Genomic DNA, 16,461 nt, shown 5'->3' on the forward strand with positions numbered 1-16,461 from the left:
CATCTTTTGTCAACTGCGGGAGCGGGGAGAATATCGTGAGTGGAACACATCCCACATTTTAATCATTAGTGTAATAAAAAACACCGAAAGTGATTTTTATATACCACCTGAATAAAAAGGAAACAGACCATCTTACTTTAAAAAAAAATTCTCACCCAAGGGTATGTTTTATGAATTTGAGAGAGAGAGGAAGGGAGGGAGAAAGAAATGTCAACTGGTTGCCTTCCAACTGGGAATCAAACCTACAACCTTGGTGATGTGTCCTGACCAGGGATCGAACCTGTGAACTTCTGGTGTACAGGATGATGCTTCAACCAACTGACCCACGCGGCCAGAGGGATCGCCTTACTTTTGGGAAACGAAATACCCCAAGGCCCTCCTGCTTGTCCCGACTCTTCAGAAATAAAATCAAGACCAATCAAGTTCAAAGAGACTCAGTCACTTTGCAAAGATACTTTAAGCACCGGTTTTACGTAAGGCAATGAGCCGGGCATAGAAATGGGGCGGGAAAATACGAAATGCCTGCCCTGCCCGCGAGCGGGCCTTGGTCGTTGCCCGGGGCAGCAGCAAGCAGCCTGCTGACTCTGCCATTAACGCCACCGTCCTTTCAGCCGAGGAGCCAGCTCTGTGGGAAAGGAAAAAGCACAAGGCCTCCCATCCTTTGGCCATGAATCCGTAGCGACAAGGACTTGTCTTCACGGACAAGAATGAGGATCGACCCACCCGGTGATGGGAAAAGGCTACCTAGCAGCGGCCAAAGGGAAAACGCTCTGCAACGAGAGGGAATGGAGACTGCAGGTGAGGAAGCAGGCAGAGCCCACGGGCCGGCTCAGGACACTTGTCCGGAGCATGGCAGACTGTCAGCAAGCAAGCCTACGTCAGCAGTGGTGAGTGCTAGGAAGAAAAGTCACGCCGCGTGAAGAAGTGAAGAGTGGCGAATGAAGCACGTGGGTGCTGTTGGTGGGGGCGGGCACCTTTCAGCACAAGGCGACCCAGAGAGGCTGGCTCTGCGCAGGTGAGTTCTGAGCCAACCAGGAATTAGTGGAAGAAATCCACGGGAGAAGAGCCACTCAGGGAAGGGCACTCCAGGCCGAGGAAGAGCAGGGGCCCGGTTCGGGGTAGGGGGGAGCGAGTTCAAGGGGCAACCGGGAAGACTGGGTAGATGATGAGGTTGGTGAGGTGGCAGGACTCGGGGACGGAAGGTGTGCTGGGGTCTCGTGGTGACGGAAGGGCACACACTTCCGGTGACTCTCCTCTAGGGTGACTGATGGTGTCCTGTCGCTGGGACCATGTGTCATTCAGAGGGAGGCAAGCGTCTAAGCACTGAGACATGCCCCTGTGACGTCGTGGGCGCTCCCTGGTCCCAGACGGTTCGGCGGTTCCTGGGAAGCAGCGGGTGGAGAGGCTGAGGGAGGTCCACACTGTCCCCGCCCCAGGTCTCGGTCCTTCCCCTTCCTGACCGCAAGTACAAGTCACGAGGTAGTCATGCTCATCTGTAATCACCACGACCACCGCCACCGTGCCCCCAGAATGAATAAACTGCAACCGCAACACTTCTTTGCATCATCTGCTGGAGAGCCCAAGCAGGAGCCCAGTATGGGCCCAGTATTGACCGTCCCTTGCCTGAGGTTCGCCTACCAGGGGTCAGGGACAGTGAGCTTCTGGCTCCCAGAGCAGGAGACAAAGTCCATTTCCTGCCAAGAGTCATACAGTGGCTGATTCTCCAACCCTGGAAAGGAATCAGAGGCGGAACTGACAGAATGAAGACAAATGTCCATCACCCCCACTTAAAGAGGTACCTGCCACCCTGCCCACGAGAGGGCCGTTCCTCCCTCTGACACATGCAGCTCCCCTCCTCCTGACTCGTCAGCATCCTCTCCCACCAACTGATTCTGCCGTCCCTGCGCTTTTTCATCGGGTACCTGACGTGTGTTCTCCGGAAATAACCAGCCCAATTAAAGCTGACTAGACCCGAAGTCAGAAAGTTGCCCTCGGGCTAAACCCACACCTCCTGGAACTGAGCTGGAGGCCTGACGTGGTGGATTCTGATCACAGAGCTCCCCCGGATAGAACTGCGTGCTTGCAGAGCCCCGTGTGGGAAGCGGATTCGCCACGGGGGTGTCACTTACCACGGCAGCGAGGACGGGAGCCCCAGGAAGAGCCGCGTGCAGCAAGGCAGCAAAGCAAATTGAGTCATCAGTTCCTTTAAATGCTGCGGAACATTATACACCATGCTGCCTGGAGTCAGAACCAACCTCACAGATTGAATTTAGAAACTAGCAAAGAGTGTTTTCTGGGAACTGCTGTTCTGTTTCCTTAAGTAAAATATAGCCACTAGGGAAAGGCTGTAATTCCAGGGTAAACCTGCTGAGGTAATTAGAAAACACCAGCATGGCATGCAGAGTTGTTCCAGCTCACGGCCTGCCCTCGGGGATGAAATGCGTGCGGACGAGAAGACAGGTCCAGAGCACACTTCTGAAAGCGTGTGCTGGGCCTCTGTGATCATCACACTGTCCCCCGCCCCCACCCGGCACCCCAGATCCACCATGCACCCCTCTACCCTGCTCTGTGCCCCGCTTGCTAACATTACAGACTGTTTCTGAGGCTGCCTTGTGCTCTAGCTTCTATATGGCTTAGGCCCGTGGGGGACGCAGGCAGGAAATCTCTGAGGATGATGGACAGCTTCCCTGTAATCCCCCTCCCACCCTCTCCTTACTTCACCAGGGCTCTGGCTCTTACGGAGAGGCCCGGGAGCACCGCTCCAGCTCCACCCCTGGGAGTGGCAGTGGCTCCCCACCATTGCTAGTCCCCACGGGGCTCAGCATCCTTCATTCCAGACCGCGGCTCTGTATACAGTTCCCTCAAGTTCCGTCAAGGTGAAGGTCCTTTAGTGTGCCATCCGTGTCCCGCTGAGTCCCTAAGTCATATAGACAGTCCCTAAGACTGGGCACCTTCAGGTCTGCCCTTCGAACAAGGGCAGCAACTACGGAGAAGCCAACTCCCAGAAAAACACAGGCGAAGATGATGGAAGTTTCATCATCCAAGGAATTGAGCCTTTACTGAAATGGTCACCAAAATCTACTGGGACCGTAGGGCGGGGAAAGGATGTGGAAAGGGAAAGTTGTCTCTAGGTCAGCCTCCCACCTAACCCCGTGCGTGGAGGCTGGGCTACTCCAAGGAAGTGGTCTGGGGTCAAGCTGACCACAGAGTAGTAATTGGTGAGTCCAGAAACTTCTGGTAGCTGGAAGAGGCTCCTTGCAGAAACCAAAGTCTGCTTTGTTGTATCTCAATGGTTTACGATGACTTCTGTAGGGTTGTGGGACTGTTTCAAAAAGAAACTCAAAGTAAACAAGAAGGTTCAAGTGTGCATTTAAGCAAAGAATGAACTGTGCATGAGGAGGAGCCCAGTTCCTAAGGAACTGTATGGTTACAACTCGGAGCTGCGCTGTGGAACCCCTACAGCACCTGGTGTGTGTGTGTGTGTGTGTGTGTGTGTGTACATAACTGACACAGATGGCGTTCCACATTTGACACGCCCCTCTTTTCAGACCATTTTTGGAATAAACAAATGGTTCTTTTCAGTCATATTTTATTTTGCAAAGCTCTTCCAACAGTTTTCTTTTCCTCTTCCACGTAGGCATTTTACAGAGAGCTCAACAGCACCATGAATACATTAGTATGAAATAACATCTTAGTCTTGGCCCAAGTTTTCAAAAAGAAATGTGCCTGTTGGTCAGTGGCCCCAAGGATGCAGCTGAACCGCCCCCTCACCCAGGGCAGAAGCGCCTACTGGAGCTTCGAGTGGGACAGTGAGCTGTTCTCTAGAATTTGCAGGAACGGTCCCTGGGAGGAAGTGGCGGTCTGGGCCATGTTGCCCAAGTCCACAAACTTCCTGTTTCTCATTTTGTAAATCTGTTTCACCTTGCCAGCATTCTTTATTGCAGCACTATCACTCCGTGACGGATAAAAACTATCCAACCACACACACAATCAAACAGGAACGTATCTTGTACGTGTATCTCAAGTGCAATCTTCACCACCCTCTCCTTTTGACTTCTGCGTCTCTAAGTAACGTAAAACTTGGAGAAGTCTTTTTAGGAAATCACCGAGGCTTGAACTTCCACACTCACCGTTTGTTTCTGTCTCCCTCACCCGAAATCACCTTGATGCCACTTCTTAAGTGCTGCTGACCACCACCGCCTCTGCCCAGGGCCACGCCCGCCCCTGGAGGCCAGGTCCTCCATGTTAGTCCTCCCCTGGTCATGGATGCCATTCACAGATTTGCAGCTTTCTGCCTCCTGGGCACGTGGCAGGATTGCACTTCCTGGCCACCTCATGATTATGTGGGGCCATATGAATGGTTTGGGCCAATGAGTTGTGGAAAGGGACATTTGCCACTTCTGGGTCAAGGCATTTCATTGCCCTTTTCATCTGCTACAGTAACCAGGAACTTTGGGGACAGTGAGGTGAGGGGACAAGCAGATTTGGAGCCGTGATTCCAGCCAACCCACCGTGGGGATGGAGTGTGGGCAGGGGGTAAGTCTTGCTGTCACAAGCCATTAAGATTCAGGTTGTGACCACAGCACAGCCCAATGTATCCTGATACACTACCCCACCACCCACCCTAAACACCGTCACCGATCAGTCTGGTTACATCCCTCTCCTGTCCAAAGAACTCATCTCTGCTGACATACACACTCCTTAGTCCATCACTCAAGGTTTTCTGCTACTTGACCTCGGCCTATTCTGCCAGCCTCGGCCACCTCTTTTCCACCAGAGAGAGGGAATGGGCTTCCGGAGAGTTCAGGAAGGAAGCCCCAGTTTCCCGCCCTGGGTCTGACTGTACCCTGTTCTCCAATGCCCACACCTACCACCTTGCCCAGCATCTACAACTAAAGAACAGGTGGAATTCACAAGTCCCAGTGTGGGTGTTCACTCAGCACCCAGCATGTTAACCACCAAAGAGTTCATATCTTTCATTAGTGGCTTTTCCTGCAGTGGCCCTTACCAGTTCCGTTCCCTCTCTCTGAACTCCTGTTCAAGTTGCTAGGTCTTCTCATTCGGCTGTTCTTGACTGCTAATCTCTTTCATGTAGTTCATCTCCTTATCTCTGCGGATTCTCCATAATATCTTCACAATCTACCTTCCAGCTCACCGACTCTCTCTTGGGTAGAACCACCCGGTTTTCCTCCTGGGGGGAAGAAACCTGTGCTGTTTTAGACCCTGGACCCCTGGGAGTTCTTCCTCGTGGACCCCTGGGAATTCTAAAAAAAACTTTTCTGGAGGCTCGACTAGGCATTTAATGGATGCTAATTTCCTATCACTAAGCATTTCTGGGTACTGAAGAGTAGATGGACTTCCAGGTCACCTTATAAAAGCTATCGTGCCACAAACAAAAAATCTAGTACCGTGTTTTGCACATACTTTTTATTTGTTGAATAAGTGAATATTTGTCCATATGTACATAAACACAGAGAGCGAGCACTAGATGTAGGGCAAGGATATCCGGTTCTCATACGCGAAGCCACTTACCAGCTATGGGGGCTCAGGCCAGAGATGAAGAAGCGGAGCTCCGCTTCCTCAACGGGGCAACTAGGCGAGCGAGCCCTGGGCGGCCCACCGCACAGGTTTGTTGTGGAGGCTCAAATGGAGACACGTGTGGACGTGTATGAGTACAACATAGGGCAATACAAGTGGAACAAGGAACAGCCACTGAATTTCAAGCTGGGGAAGACTTCATCATGCCCCCAGATGACACCGATGTCCTGACAGGGTCAACCGGAAAGTGACAAAAGAGCTGCTTTCTCATGAGAACGAAAAAGGCCATGCTTCGGAGCAGGAAGAACTCTGCAACATCCCGTAGCCCACCCCTGAAATCAACCACTTCCCAGACGTCATCACGAAGATGTCACAGTCCCGCCGCCAATGACTCTCGCACAGAAGCACAAGGGCCAAACGTCCCACGTTTATTTACAGAGGAAACGAGTGTGACACAGGTGGGATGGGTGTGGTGCGCAACCCCTGACAGCAGCGAGACCTGTGTGAGGAACCGAACGCAGACTACAGTATATCATGCAAGTATCTATATATACACAAACAAATTTCTTTTCTTAAAAAAAAAAAAAAGTACAAAACATGTTTAGGGATAAATACAAGATATAAAATGCCAAAGAAAACACAGAACGAAAACCAAAAAAATATAACTCTCCCAGAGAACTATAAACGGAAGGGACGGAAGCACGTGTCCGCTGTGCTTCCGTGGAGCAGAACCTTGGACGGTCAACGGACTCGTGGAAATGACCGACCGGAGCCCGGGTGGCTGGGCGCTCGCGCAGGGGCCACACCGGCGAGGCGGTGGGCGGAGTTGTGCTTCCCGACTCTAAGTACCAGGACGTTTGGCAGTAGCACCCAGAACAGGAGATGCCAACTCTTGAAGACAGCAAAGGGTTACGTCAACCTGGATTTCTGTCTTCCTGTCAAGAGCCAGAGAAATACTTGGTATCTTTAGGTGTGTCTGGATAATCGTTAATAAATTACGTGACAAAAACTTGACTGTATAAATCTATTGGTCTAACTACGTGTTTATAACGTGTACAGGAGTCCAGCCCTTGCGTAACTTTATTTCCTTGTGCTCTGGGAAGCAGCCTTGCACGTCCAGCCAGGAAACCACCGGCCCCTGCTTTGCCCTTCAGGATAGACACCTTTCTTCCCCGTAAGATGGAAATCAGGAAACCCCTCATCTGTTACCGGATTTCGGGACTAAGTTTTTTATTCACCTGCAAGGCTGCCGCTTTCAACACCCTTTGGCATGGCCCAGAAAAGTTGCCACGGGCCGCCGGAGTGCGCGTGTGTCCGAGACGCACCACCCCAGACTCAGAGCAGGCACATTGAGGGTAGCGCTAAGACACTTGAAAGTCCCCAGGTGTTTTGAGACCCACGATCACCTACAATTGATGTAGTAAGTTCTAAAAATTAAAAACACTAAAAAAGGCCGTTATCTTAGCCCGTAATTAGTTAACCCTTTTAAGTCTGTAACATACAAAATGGTTTATTTGAATTCAGGAACTGCCCGTTACTAAGAACTCTGCTTCAAAGGAACGATACAAAAAGAAAAATCAGAATCTTCCCCCCACCAAAAAAAAAAAAAAAATAACAAACCCCAAAAACAAATAAAAACAAAAAAAAAATCCAAAACACAAAAACCCAAACTCAAAACAGTTTCTACTAAATACTGATACAAACATGTAACAAAGAGTATAAAAAGTTATTCATTTAAATATATACAAACTCTTCTGAACTCAAATACTGCTTTAATACTTATGGAGGATATACACGAGAAGGCGGAGAAGGGAGGAGGGACGCTGGGAGAGAATATATTGCAACAGCCTAGACAGCGCTGTTAACTCTGCGATACTGCAACCTTTCTGTAACAAAAGCGTCTTTTTCATCCCCACGTGCACGTGGATGGGGCTCTCCCTCGCGGCAGGTCTGCGGCTACTTCTCAGCCGAGCTCACGCGCTTGGATTTGATGAAGGCCATGCCGTGGGTCCGCATGTGCGCGTTTAAGGCCGCTTCCGTCTCGAACGTCTTGGCGCACACCTTGCACTTGCGGTCGGAGGCGGCGCCGTCGGCCGCCTCGTGCTCGGGGCTGGGCGGGTTCTGCTGGCTCTCCTCCCCGGCCCCGTTCTGCTGGGACGCGGGCTGCGGCTCCTTCAGCTTGTGCACGATGAACAGGTGCCTGCTCAGGGACACGTGCGACGTGTAGCAGAGGCCGCACTCCCGGCACTGGTGGGAGGAGCCGTCCGACCGGTGCTGCGGGATGTGCTCGTGGAACTGCAGCAGGTTCTCGGTGGTGAAGCCGCACACGGCGCACTTGTGAACCTTAAAAACATTGATCTTTAGCTTTTTCAGCGGTTGAGTAATCGCACCCCTGGGAGGTCTGAACTCTAAAACTGGTTCTTCCAACTTCCGCTTGGGACTGGGAACCTTGGAGAAAGAAACAGACACAACTGAAAGCCATCGGGCTGGCTGGGTGGCGGGTGGCCAGCTCCCTCGGGCTCAAGGTGGCCGGGAAAACGTGCACAGCGAGCTTGGGGGCGTGGGCTCTGTCACGGCTGCGAGCCTGCCACCCCACCCGAGGCTCAGGCCTTTCGTCGGCTCCACAAATCTGAGCGTCCCTGCGTCCCAGGCAGCGCTCCGGCCCAGGGGCCCAGCAGGGGACAAACAAGTCCCTGCCTTCATGGGAGGGGGGCTCCAATGGAGCGTGACAAGTGGCAACCGAGGAGCCAATGGACAGTGTCACGCACAGGAAAACAAAGCAGCGAGGGAGGATGGGTGGGGTGGGGCTGTTAGGTCACACGTGGCGTGACCGTGACCTCTGAATAGGGACCAGACACGGGGAGCTGTGTAGGCAAAGGCCTGAGGTGGGACCTGTGCCTGGGGCACAGCAGAAAGGCCAGCGGGGCTGGAGCAGGGCAGCCAGGCGAGTGCAGGGAGGGAGGCCGGGGAGACACGGGGGTTGGGTGGACTGAAAAACACCTTGTGGCAGAGAAAAGGCCAGGAATTTTGCCTTTTGTGTGACCAAAAGGGAGAGTCCCTCCTGGAAGCCCAGCTGGTCCCATAACTGCCCTGTCCTGCCCGCTCACCTCTGTCATACTCCTTCCTCGACAGGCCTTGCCTTTCTCCTGCCTTTCTAGATCTGAGCCGCGCCCAATCCCCACGCCTTTTCTGATCTCCAAAAATCCAAGCCACAGGGATCTCCCTCCTCCCAGTTCTATGGCCCCCATTTTCTGCCTTGTTCACAGGGTGTCTCTCATATGCACCTTGACCTGAAGCTATGACTGCGGGCACCTTGCCTGAAGCTGTCCCTCCACCTGCATTCTTTTAAACATTTTACTTATTTATTTCTAGAGAGGGGGGAAGGAAGAGAGAAAGAGAGGGAGAGAAACATCCGTGTATGGTTGCCTCTCCCACCTGTCCCACACCCCCTACTGGAGACCTGGCCCACAACCCAGGCATGTGCTCTGACTGGGAATTGAACCTGTGACCCCTTGCTCCACAGGCTGGTGCTCAATCCACTGAGCCACACCAGCCAGGGCTCCACCTACATTCTTGAATCCCCGCCTCCCACTCCCCTCGGACATCACTTGAGGGAAAAGATTACAATCTAACGGGATATTGGTCTGACTAGTGGTCTGATGGGCCTTGACTCCGTGCGTAACTCCTTGAAAACACACGTAGGCTTTACGCAGGCACACTCCAGGCGCGGCCCGGCACCAAAGACAGCAGGAGCTCTGAAGCTCCTGGAGCACACAGTCTGCTCAGCTGGGGCTTCACTCTAAGAGCACTCGGCACACACACGCCTCGTGCACACGTTAGTATTATATACACTGCTGTCTGAGCCAAGTTCACTGTCCACCGATGTAAGAATAAGGCGCAGGTCCGCCGTGTTAGCTACTATCGCTACGGAGAGAAGCTACAGGGAAGCACGGCTTTTATGAGGGCACTACCACGCCCGGTACTGCTGCCAGGGAAAAAGAATCCGGCTCTACACATTCCTTCTGCTGAGAGGCAGTTTCTGTGCATGCACACCACCACTTTACATTTACTTATGTAGGCAGAGGCCTACGGCTATTCCTGGAAGGGCACAGAGGAAACCCAGCAAAGGTTCCCTTTTAGGAGCAAGAGGAAAGGTCAGAACGGGTGTAGAGGGAGACTGCCTATTATTTCACACCCCCATCCATAGTCTGAATTTTTAAAACCATGTAACTAACTGCAGGAGCTTTTAACTGAAAACACCAAGTCAACACGACTTCGCCGTAGAGAGGACGGCTGCAATATCTGACCTTGGCGTCCTCTTTGATTTCCACCTCCTCCTCGTTGGTGGCTTCTGTCATCTCTTTCAGGTCCGGGTCCTTGATCCCGTGCATGAGCTGGATGTGCTTCTCCAGCATCAGCCGCTTCGTGAAGGTCCGCCTGGAGTCCGCGCAGTGCCTGCGGGGCAGGGGAGAGGAGAGGACGCGGACAGGTGACCACGGGCAGAACAGCGGCTCGCGTCCCGGGGGACCGTCGCCACCGGCCGCACGCTCAGAGGGGTCAGGGTGATCTGTGTCAATCAACGGCCGTGGCCCAAAGTGACACCGCAAAATGTTGCTATAAATCACAGTTTCCGATTTGGGCAAAGGAAAAAAAAAAGTGTTCGCAGCTTTCGGAAAGTTTTCTGCCCGTTTCTGTGTCCTCGCAGGACCAGCCTGACTTGGTTCAGATGGAATATTTATTTTCTAGGTTTGGTTCAAGTGTCACTTAATTGGTAATTCTAGGTGTGGCTTTAATCTTAAAAGGGAGAACGCTCCATTTCAAAAGTTTTCTCTACCCTGACTCAGAGCGTTCCCTCAGGATTTGCGTCATGAGAGACCCTGTACTGTGGAGTCCCTCCCTGACCCCTTCGTGCTGAGTTTAATCATTCCTGTCCACTCTGCCACAGCACAGAGGGGACAGTGTCTCGCCCGGTCCAATCCCTCACCCAGGCACAAACGCAACGTGCCCGGTCAGAGTCCCAGCACAGAATCCCAGCACTCAAGTACGTGTGTCCATCCAGAGACTCACGTAGAAAACGGATGCCCCAAATAGGTCAATTATTAAAAAGTGTTCATTTTGCCCTGGCTAGTGTAGCTCAGTGGATTAAGCTCAGGCTGCGAACCAATGCGTCGCAGGTTTGATTCCCAGTCAAGCCACATACCTGGGTTGCAGGCCACAGCCCCCAGCAACCGCACATTTCTCTCTCTCTTTCTCCCTCCCTTCCATCTCTAAAAATAAATAAATAAAATCTAAAAAAAAAAAATAATTATCTTTTTTTAAAAAAGTGTTCATTTTATCTTATGCAAAAATACCCTATAGATGATGAATATGGTTTTTCTTGGGGAGACATGAATTCACAGTTTTCTTACTAAAACAGGCCCAAAACAAGATAACAAAAAAAGTTAAGGGCCATGGCGATGGCGGGCACCATGAGCCAGACATCAGAGAGAACTCCCCTGCTGGGGAGGGGCACGAAGGACCGAACGTGCCGCCTCCAGTAAAGCTCCCGTGGATTCTGTCACAACTGGCCCCACGCCCTGCTGAGTCCATGTCAGAGACCCGGAACCGGGGGCGGGGGGGGCGGGCGGCGGCACCCGCTCCCACACAGAGCAGCACAGGAGATGAGCCCGACGACCCCAGCATTTCACTGCCTGGCGGTGACCTCACGGGGAAACAAACAAAACCCGCCGCGTCGAGGGTGCTGCCACGCCCCGCTGCCCTGTCATCTTCCGCCCGCCCCGGCCCAGGCCCCCCCCCTCCAAGTTCTGATTCTCTCTGCACGATCTCGACACACAGACTCTATTCACAGAATGTTCTCGTCTCTCCACAACCGCTCTCAGCTTCCATTTCCCTGCAGGAGAGTCCACTCCATCCCCGTTTTTCTACCCGAGAAACCACCCCCGGCTAACCACGCCCCGGCCACGTCCCGCTGATCTGACACAGCCACACTTCAGGCATCTCTGGTGCCACCTGCCACAGGCTGGCCACGTGGCTTCCCTGTCTCTGAGTTCTCTCTCTTTTATGAGAAGTGCCTTCAAGTGCGTGGCCTTGTTACACCCACTCACTTCAGGCGTGTTCTGTTTGAACACAGGAGAAAGCTTTCTCATTAACAAGAGCATACCGAATTATGGTCGCCACACACTAAACAGCTCATGGCCATCCGGAGGGGCCCGGTGTGCCGGCCCACTCAGTCCATGCCTTTGGTCCCTTGTCCAACAGCGTGTGCCGGGACAGGCCGCCCTGCCTGGGGTGGCACACGACAGCCACGGGGCCAACGGTCAGCCTCGGGCCGACTCCAGGACCGGGCCCCACCAGGGCCTCTCTGAACCCAGGAGTCGGTCAAGTAGAAGGAGACAAACCCACATGCCTGGGCGGGTGGCTCACTGCACCATGCCCCCGTGGCCGCTCACTCCTCCCGAATCCTCCTGACACGGTGACGCCTCTAGGCAACAGCCAGAGCCCAGGAACCTACCTACCCGGGGGGTGCGAGGAACTGTGCCCTTAGAGTTCAACAGTTTGAAGTGCTCCTGTCCAATCGAGACACCACATGTCAAAACTACAGGCTGTCATGAAGACAGGGCATCCAGAGACCATGGGACAGGGGTGGGGACGGGGTGGGGTGGGGTTGGGTGGGGTGGGGATGGGATGGGATGGGGATGGGGATGGGGGTGGGGTGGAATGGGATGGGATAGGCAGGGGAAGCCGGGAGGAGCCTCGGTGAGCATCCGTGGGGCTGAGTCCTCTCCCCGCGCCCCTCCCGTGAGAAACCACGACTTACGAGCAGGTGTACACCTTCCGGATGCCCTTGTGCTTGATCCGGTTGTGGCGGCACAGGCTGTGCGAGGAGCTGAAGGACTTGTCGCACTGGCGGCACGGGTGCTTCTTCATTTGCTTCACCGCGGGGGAGAGAGGGGGAGAGCCACGTGAGCGAGCACGGCCAGGAAGCACGTTAAAGGCTAAGGACTCTGTCCTGAGAGTAACAACATTTTGCTTTTTCTCAAAAACACTTACGTTTTTGATTCGACACAATCGCCCAGGTGTTTAAAAGAAGAAACATTATATAAAGTCTCTTTGCAAAACAGATACAATAAGCATTGTTTTTAAAAGCAGACGATATAGGAAAACGTAACTCTTCAGTCATGACCAAGCCGAGCCATCATTTTAATTCGTTATGTCCAGAAAGAATATGTCACCTCATCCAATGTGCCTTTTTAAATTAAATCTCTGGCTGATTTTAAACCTCTTAACTTTCTCCCACTTAATAACTAAGTAATTATTCCTTAAAGAAAGAGTTGTATATATTCCTTATATAAAGATAGGGTTTATATAATTCTCCCTTATGTAAAGAAAGAAGGCCTTTTGTTGCAGACAATACGACGGGGCTGTGTCAAGAACACAGGCGCATGAAACCTCATTATGGAGACGGGCCGCTGGCATCTGCAGCGAGAGAGACAGAGAGACAGAGAGAGGGTGCAGTGTGGTGGTGCGGGCTGGGCGAGAGCACCTGAGAAAGTGATCACAGGTTCCACAAAAATCTAAGTTAAAAATTTCCCACTCTGGCTGAGACACAATCTTGTCACCTCGATGTATGTCCGTGCAGACCCTAGGGACTAAAATCAGTGGCCTGACTTGAGAAGGCACCCTGCGGGTTCGAGCAGCACTGCAGCGTGAGATCGAGGATGCGTCACGAGTAACCCGGGGCAGGAAGGAGCGGGCGGCTCCGGACCGGGGCGGGTGCCGCTCGGCCCTCGGGAAAAGTAAGGCCGAAGCAGGATTACGTTCTCGTGGGAATGCGGTCTCTCAAATAACATCCCTATTTTGGGCACTAGGAAGAGAGAAGCAAGCAAGCGGTTGGGAGCTAAGTGATAAAGGAATGATAAATGTGTTTTAAAAAGGACTCGTACATCCCCTGACAAACATGTATGTCCTAGTCAAACGGGAAAGCAGATGGAAAGGGCTGCGAGTTTTTAAACACCCGCCCCCCCCCCCCCCAGCTGTAAGGCGGAGACCACACCTCAGCGGGGGCGGGGTAGGAGTGGGGGTGAAAGCAGAGGTTAACACAGAGCATGAGACACACGAGAAATCCTCAGTGCATGTTTTCCTATTGATAACAGTCAAGTTACACATCCAAGCCTCCTGAAAAAAACACATTTATTGATTTCAGGGAGAGAGAAAAAGAAACTTGGATGACTAGAAAGAGAAATATGGATTGGTTGCTTCCTGTAGGTGCCCCGACCAGGGATCAAAACCCCAACCCCAGGTATGTGCCCTCACTGGGGATCGAACCCGCAATACTTTGCTGTCAGGGCCCACGTTTCATTTAGAAAGAGAGGGAAATATTGTCTTTTAAAGAAAGCTAACCAGTCTGGCAGGTGTTCCAAAGGGCCTTGGACCAGATAAAGGCAAAGCAGGGAGGTTCTTCGCTGTGTTAAGGATGAAAGTCAGACCGCAGCCTTTATTGCTTTCCTAAAGCACATAATCTCTGGGAAACAGAGAGAACAAAGCCAACAGCCAGCTGGGGCTCTGCGACGTGCTGTCCCTTCTCCCAAAGGCATTCCTCCATAAAAACTGCGGTCACGCAAAGCACACACCAGCAAAACATCCTCGTCTCTCAGATTACGTAGCCTGAGGACGAGGTGACATTCAGGATCCAGCTCTCAACCAGGAACAGTGAGAGTCATGAATCATTCTCCTATGTTTCAATAAGGTTATTTAAATATCTCCTGATGTCTAATTCCCTCTGAGCTTTGCACATATAAGATGGGCAATGTTAAGATCACCCGGAAGAATCAAAACACAAGACACATTTCCAAACGCAAAGTTGCAGCAAAGAATCCTCAAAGACACAGAGAACTGAAATATACTCATATCTAAGCACACAAGGGGCCTCAGAGAAATGTAAATTGCATCTTCTTTTCAGGTGAAGGGCTCAACACCCCATTCCTCTTTGTGCTGTGGTGACATCAGCAAACCAAAATGTTAACAGAGAAATCTCAATAAAGGAGTCCTCGGGAGATGATAAATTAAATTCCGCTTAGCTGAATCAATAATTACTATTTTCAAAAAGAGTTGACAATGTGTGAGATAATACTCCTTCTCAACATCTTTATTTCGAAAACGCAGGAATGAACTGTGCAAACCCCACAACAACGGAGCAGCGTTTCCGGATCGATGGGGACGAGAAAATCACAGGTTTCAACATCCGTTTCCAGGTCATCTCCGCCTCACAAAACAAATGCCTTTCTTCTTCGCTACATTTTAAATACGGACTAACTTACTTAGAGATGCTTTAACCTCATTTATTTTCATAACTGCATCTTCAGTATTGTGATAGTTCACACTGCTGTCATTTTTGTCAGTCAATCAAAAATGAAAAAAAAAAAAAACCAGTGTTAAGAAAAGCATAAAGTTTACCATTGTTCTATTTTCAAAAACTCGGAAGGTCGTTTACCTCCTTCTGGTTCCAGTGGGGTGTGAGCTGACCTTGGAGGAAACCATGGCCTTCCAGGGGCTTCTTATACAGTTAACTAAATTCAGAAAATCCACGTTTCCCCCCTCCATTGTTAGTTATTTTGTTTTTCAGCAGAGCTCTTTGAACAAACAGTGAATTAATGTAGTAAGCTGGCAGGTCTGGAGAACTTTGTGAAACCTTATAGAAAAATATCAAATCAACGTCTGGGTACATTTCCTAAACCTTCTCCCTGGTCTCCCAGCTCTGACTCTTCACCCCCACACGCTGGACCAGGAAGAAAAGCATCAGCTTCCCGGGCACATTCCGCAAGGGAGGCTGTGGCCCTGGGCTCACGGGGGTGGTGGGTCCGAGTGCTGGGGCGGAAAATGCCCGAGGCCCCTGCATCCGGGCAGCACCCAGTGGGTGTGCCCTGTGCTGCCACCGGCTCTGTCACAGTCCGCCGTTTCCCATGCGGATAACTAGTCCCTTCTTGTCTCTCGGCTTGAGGCAAGTGCCAGCTTCACAAACCCAACTGGCTAGACGCCCCCTTCACCTTTTCCTGGGACTCCTGCCCCCCGCCCAGAGGCCCCTGCCATGCACCAATGTGCAAAACTCCTCATCGACCCCCACACACCCAGGAACACCCCCAAATTTAAGCTCACTCCCAAACCACACGGACACACTTTTCAGCTCCACCCTTTCTCGTGAAAAAGGGAAAACCAACTATGTCCTATACATTTATCACAGCAGCCTCTCTCAGAATTTAACTCCTAAACTCTGGACCCCTCCCACTTGGAAATCTATTCTATAGATGGACCCACACACAGTCCAATAGGTTCGGCTGTAATAACACAACACACATACAACAAGCTATAAATCACTGCACTCTGCAAAACATAACCAATAAAAACCACAGGGCTTCCGTCAAAAATTAAGCTAGGGGCATAACACTCAAAAACTCGGTCAGTGGTCTGCTTAATAAAACAGGAGCATGATTTTTACACGAGTCTTATGGTTAAGAAATACACAGATACTGCAAAATCAAAATGGCACTTTATCTGGAAAACAACCTGCCATTTGCTCATGGCAGCTGGCCAGAGGGTGTGGCTTGCTGCGTGTTCGTGAAGTGGTGGGAGAAGGGTGGTCTGAAAGGGGAGGGCCAGAGGGAGGCAGCACCGCCAGGTGGGCACCAGCGCGACTCGGCACGGGGACACGTGGCCGCGGGTGGAACTGCGAGGCAAAACAAAACTGTGTTTTGTTTACTCCGACACAACTCCATGGCCCAGTTGTCCGTGTTTACCTAGTGTTTCTCAGGGGTGAGGTCACACAGGAGCCACCTCCATGTCAGGGGTGGTGCTGCAGTGATTCCCTGATGTGTCCACTGCCCTGGAACAAAGCTGTGTTTTCAACGCAAGAGTTCTCACAGCACTGAG

General features: G+C 51.7%; 1 protein-coding gene across 9 annotated transcripts in view; it reads right to left on the bottom strand.

The window, feature by feature from the left end:
- Positions 1-5,940: 5,940 nt before the first annotated feature.
- Positions 5,941-16,461, bottom strand: part of ZNF532 (zinc finger protein 532) — a 98,859-nt gene continuing 88,338 nt past the window's right edge. For 8 of the 9 annotated variants that reach the window (XM_036010073.1, XM_036010069.1, XM_036010072.1 and 5 more), the window contains 3 exons: positions 12,356-12,468; positions 9,846-9,993; positions 5,941-7,986 (listed from right to left, as the gene is read on the bottom strand). In XM_036010073.1, the coding sequence (XP_035865966.1) occupies positions 7,495-7,986; positions 9,846-9,993; positions 12,356-12,468 (753 nt within the window). In that variant the 3' untranslated portion in view covers positions 5,941-7,494. The remainder of the gene's footprint in view (positions 7,987-9,845; positions 9,994-12,355; positions 12,469-16,461) is intronic. The other variant, XM_036010074.1, reaches the window with a different exon arrangement.

This window comes from Phyllostomus discolor, chromosome 9 (assembly GCF_004126475.2).
Source record: "Phyllostomus discolor isolate MPI-MPIP mPhyDis1 chromosome 9, mPhyDis1.pri.v3, whole genome shotgun sequence".
In the NCBI taxonomy this organism is placed as follows: Eukaryota; Metazoa; Chordata; class Mammalia; order Chiroptera; family Phyllostomidae; genus Phyllostomus; species Phyllostomus discolor.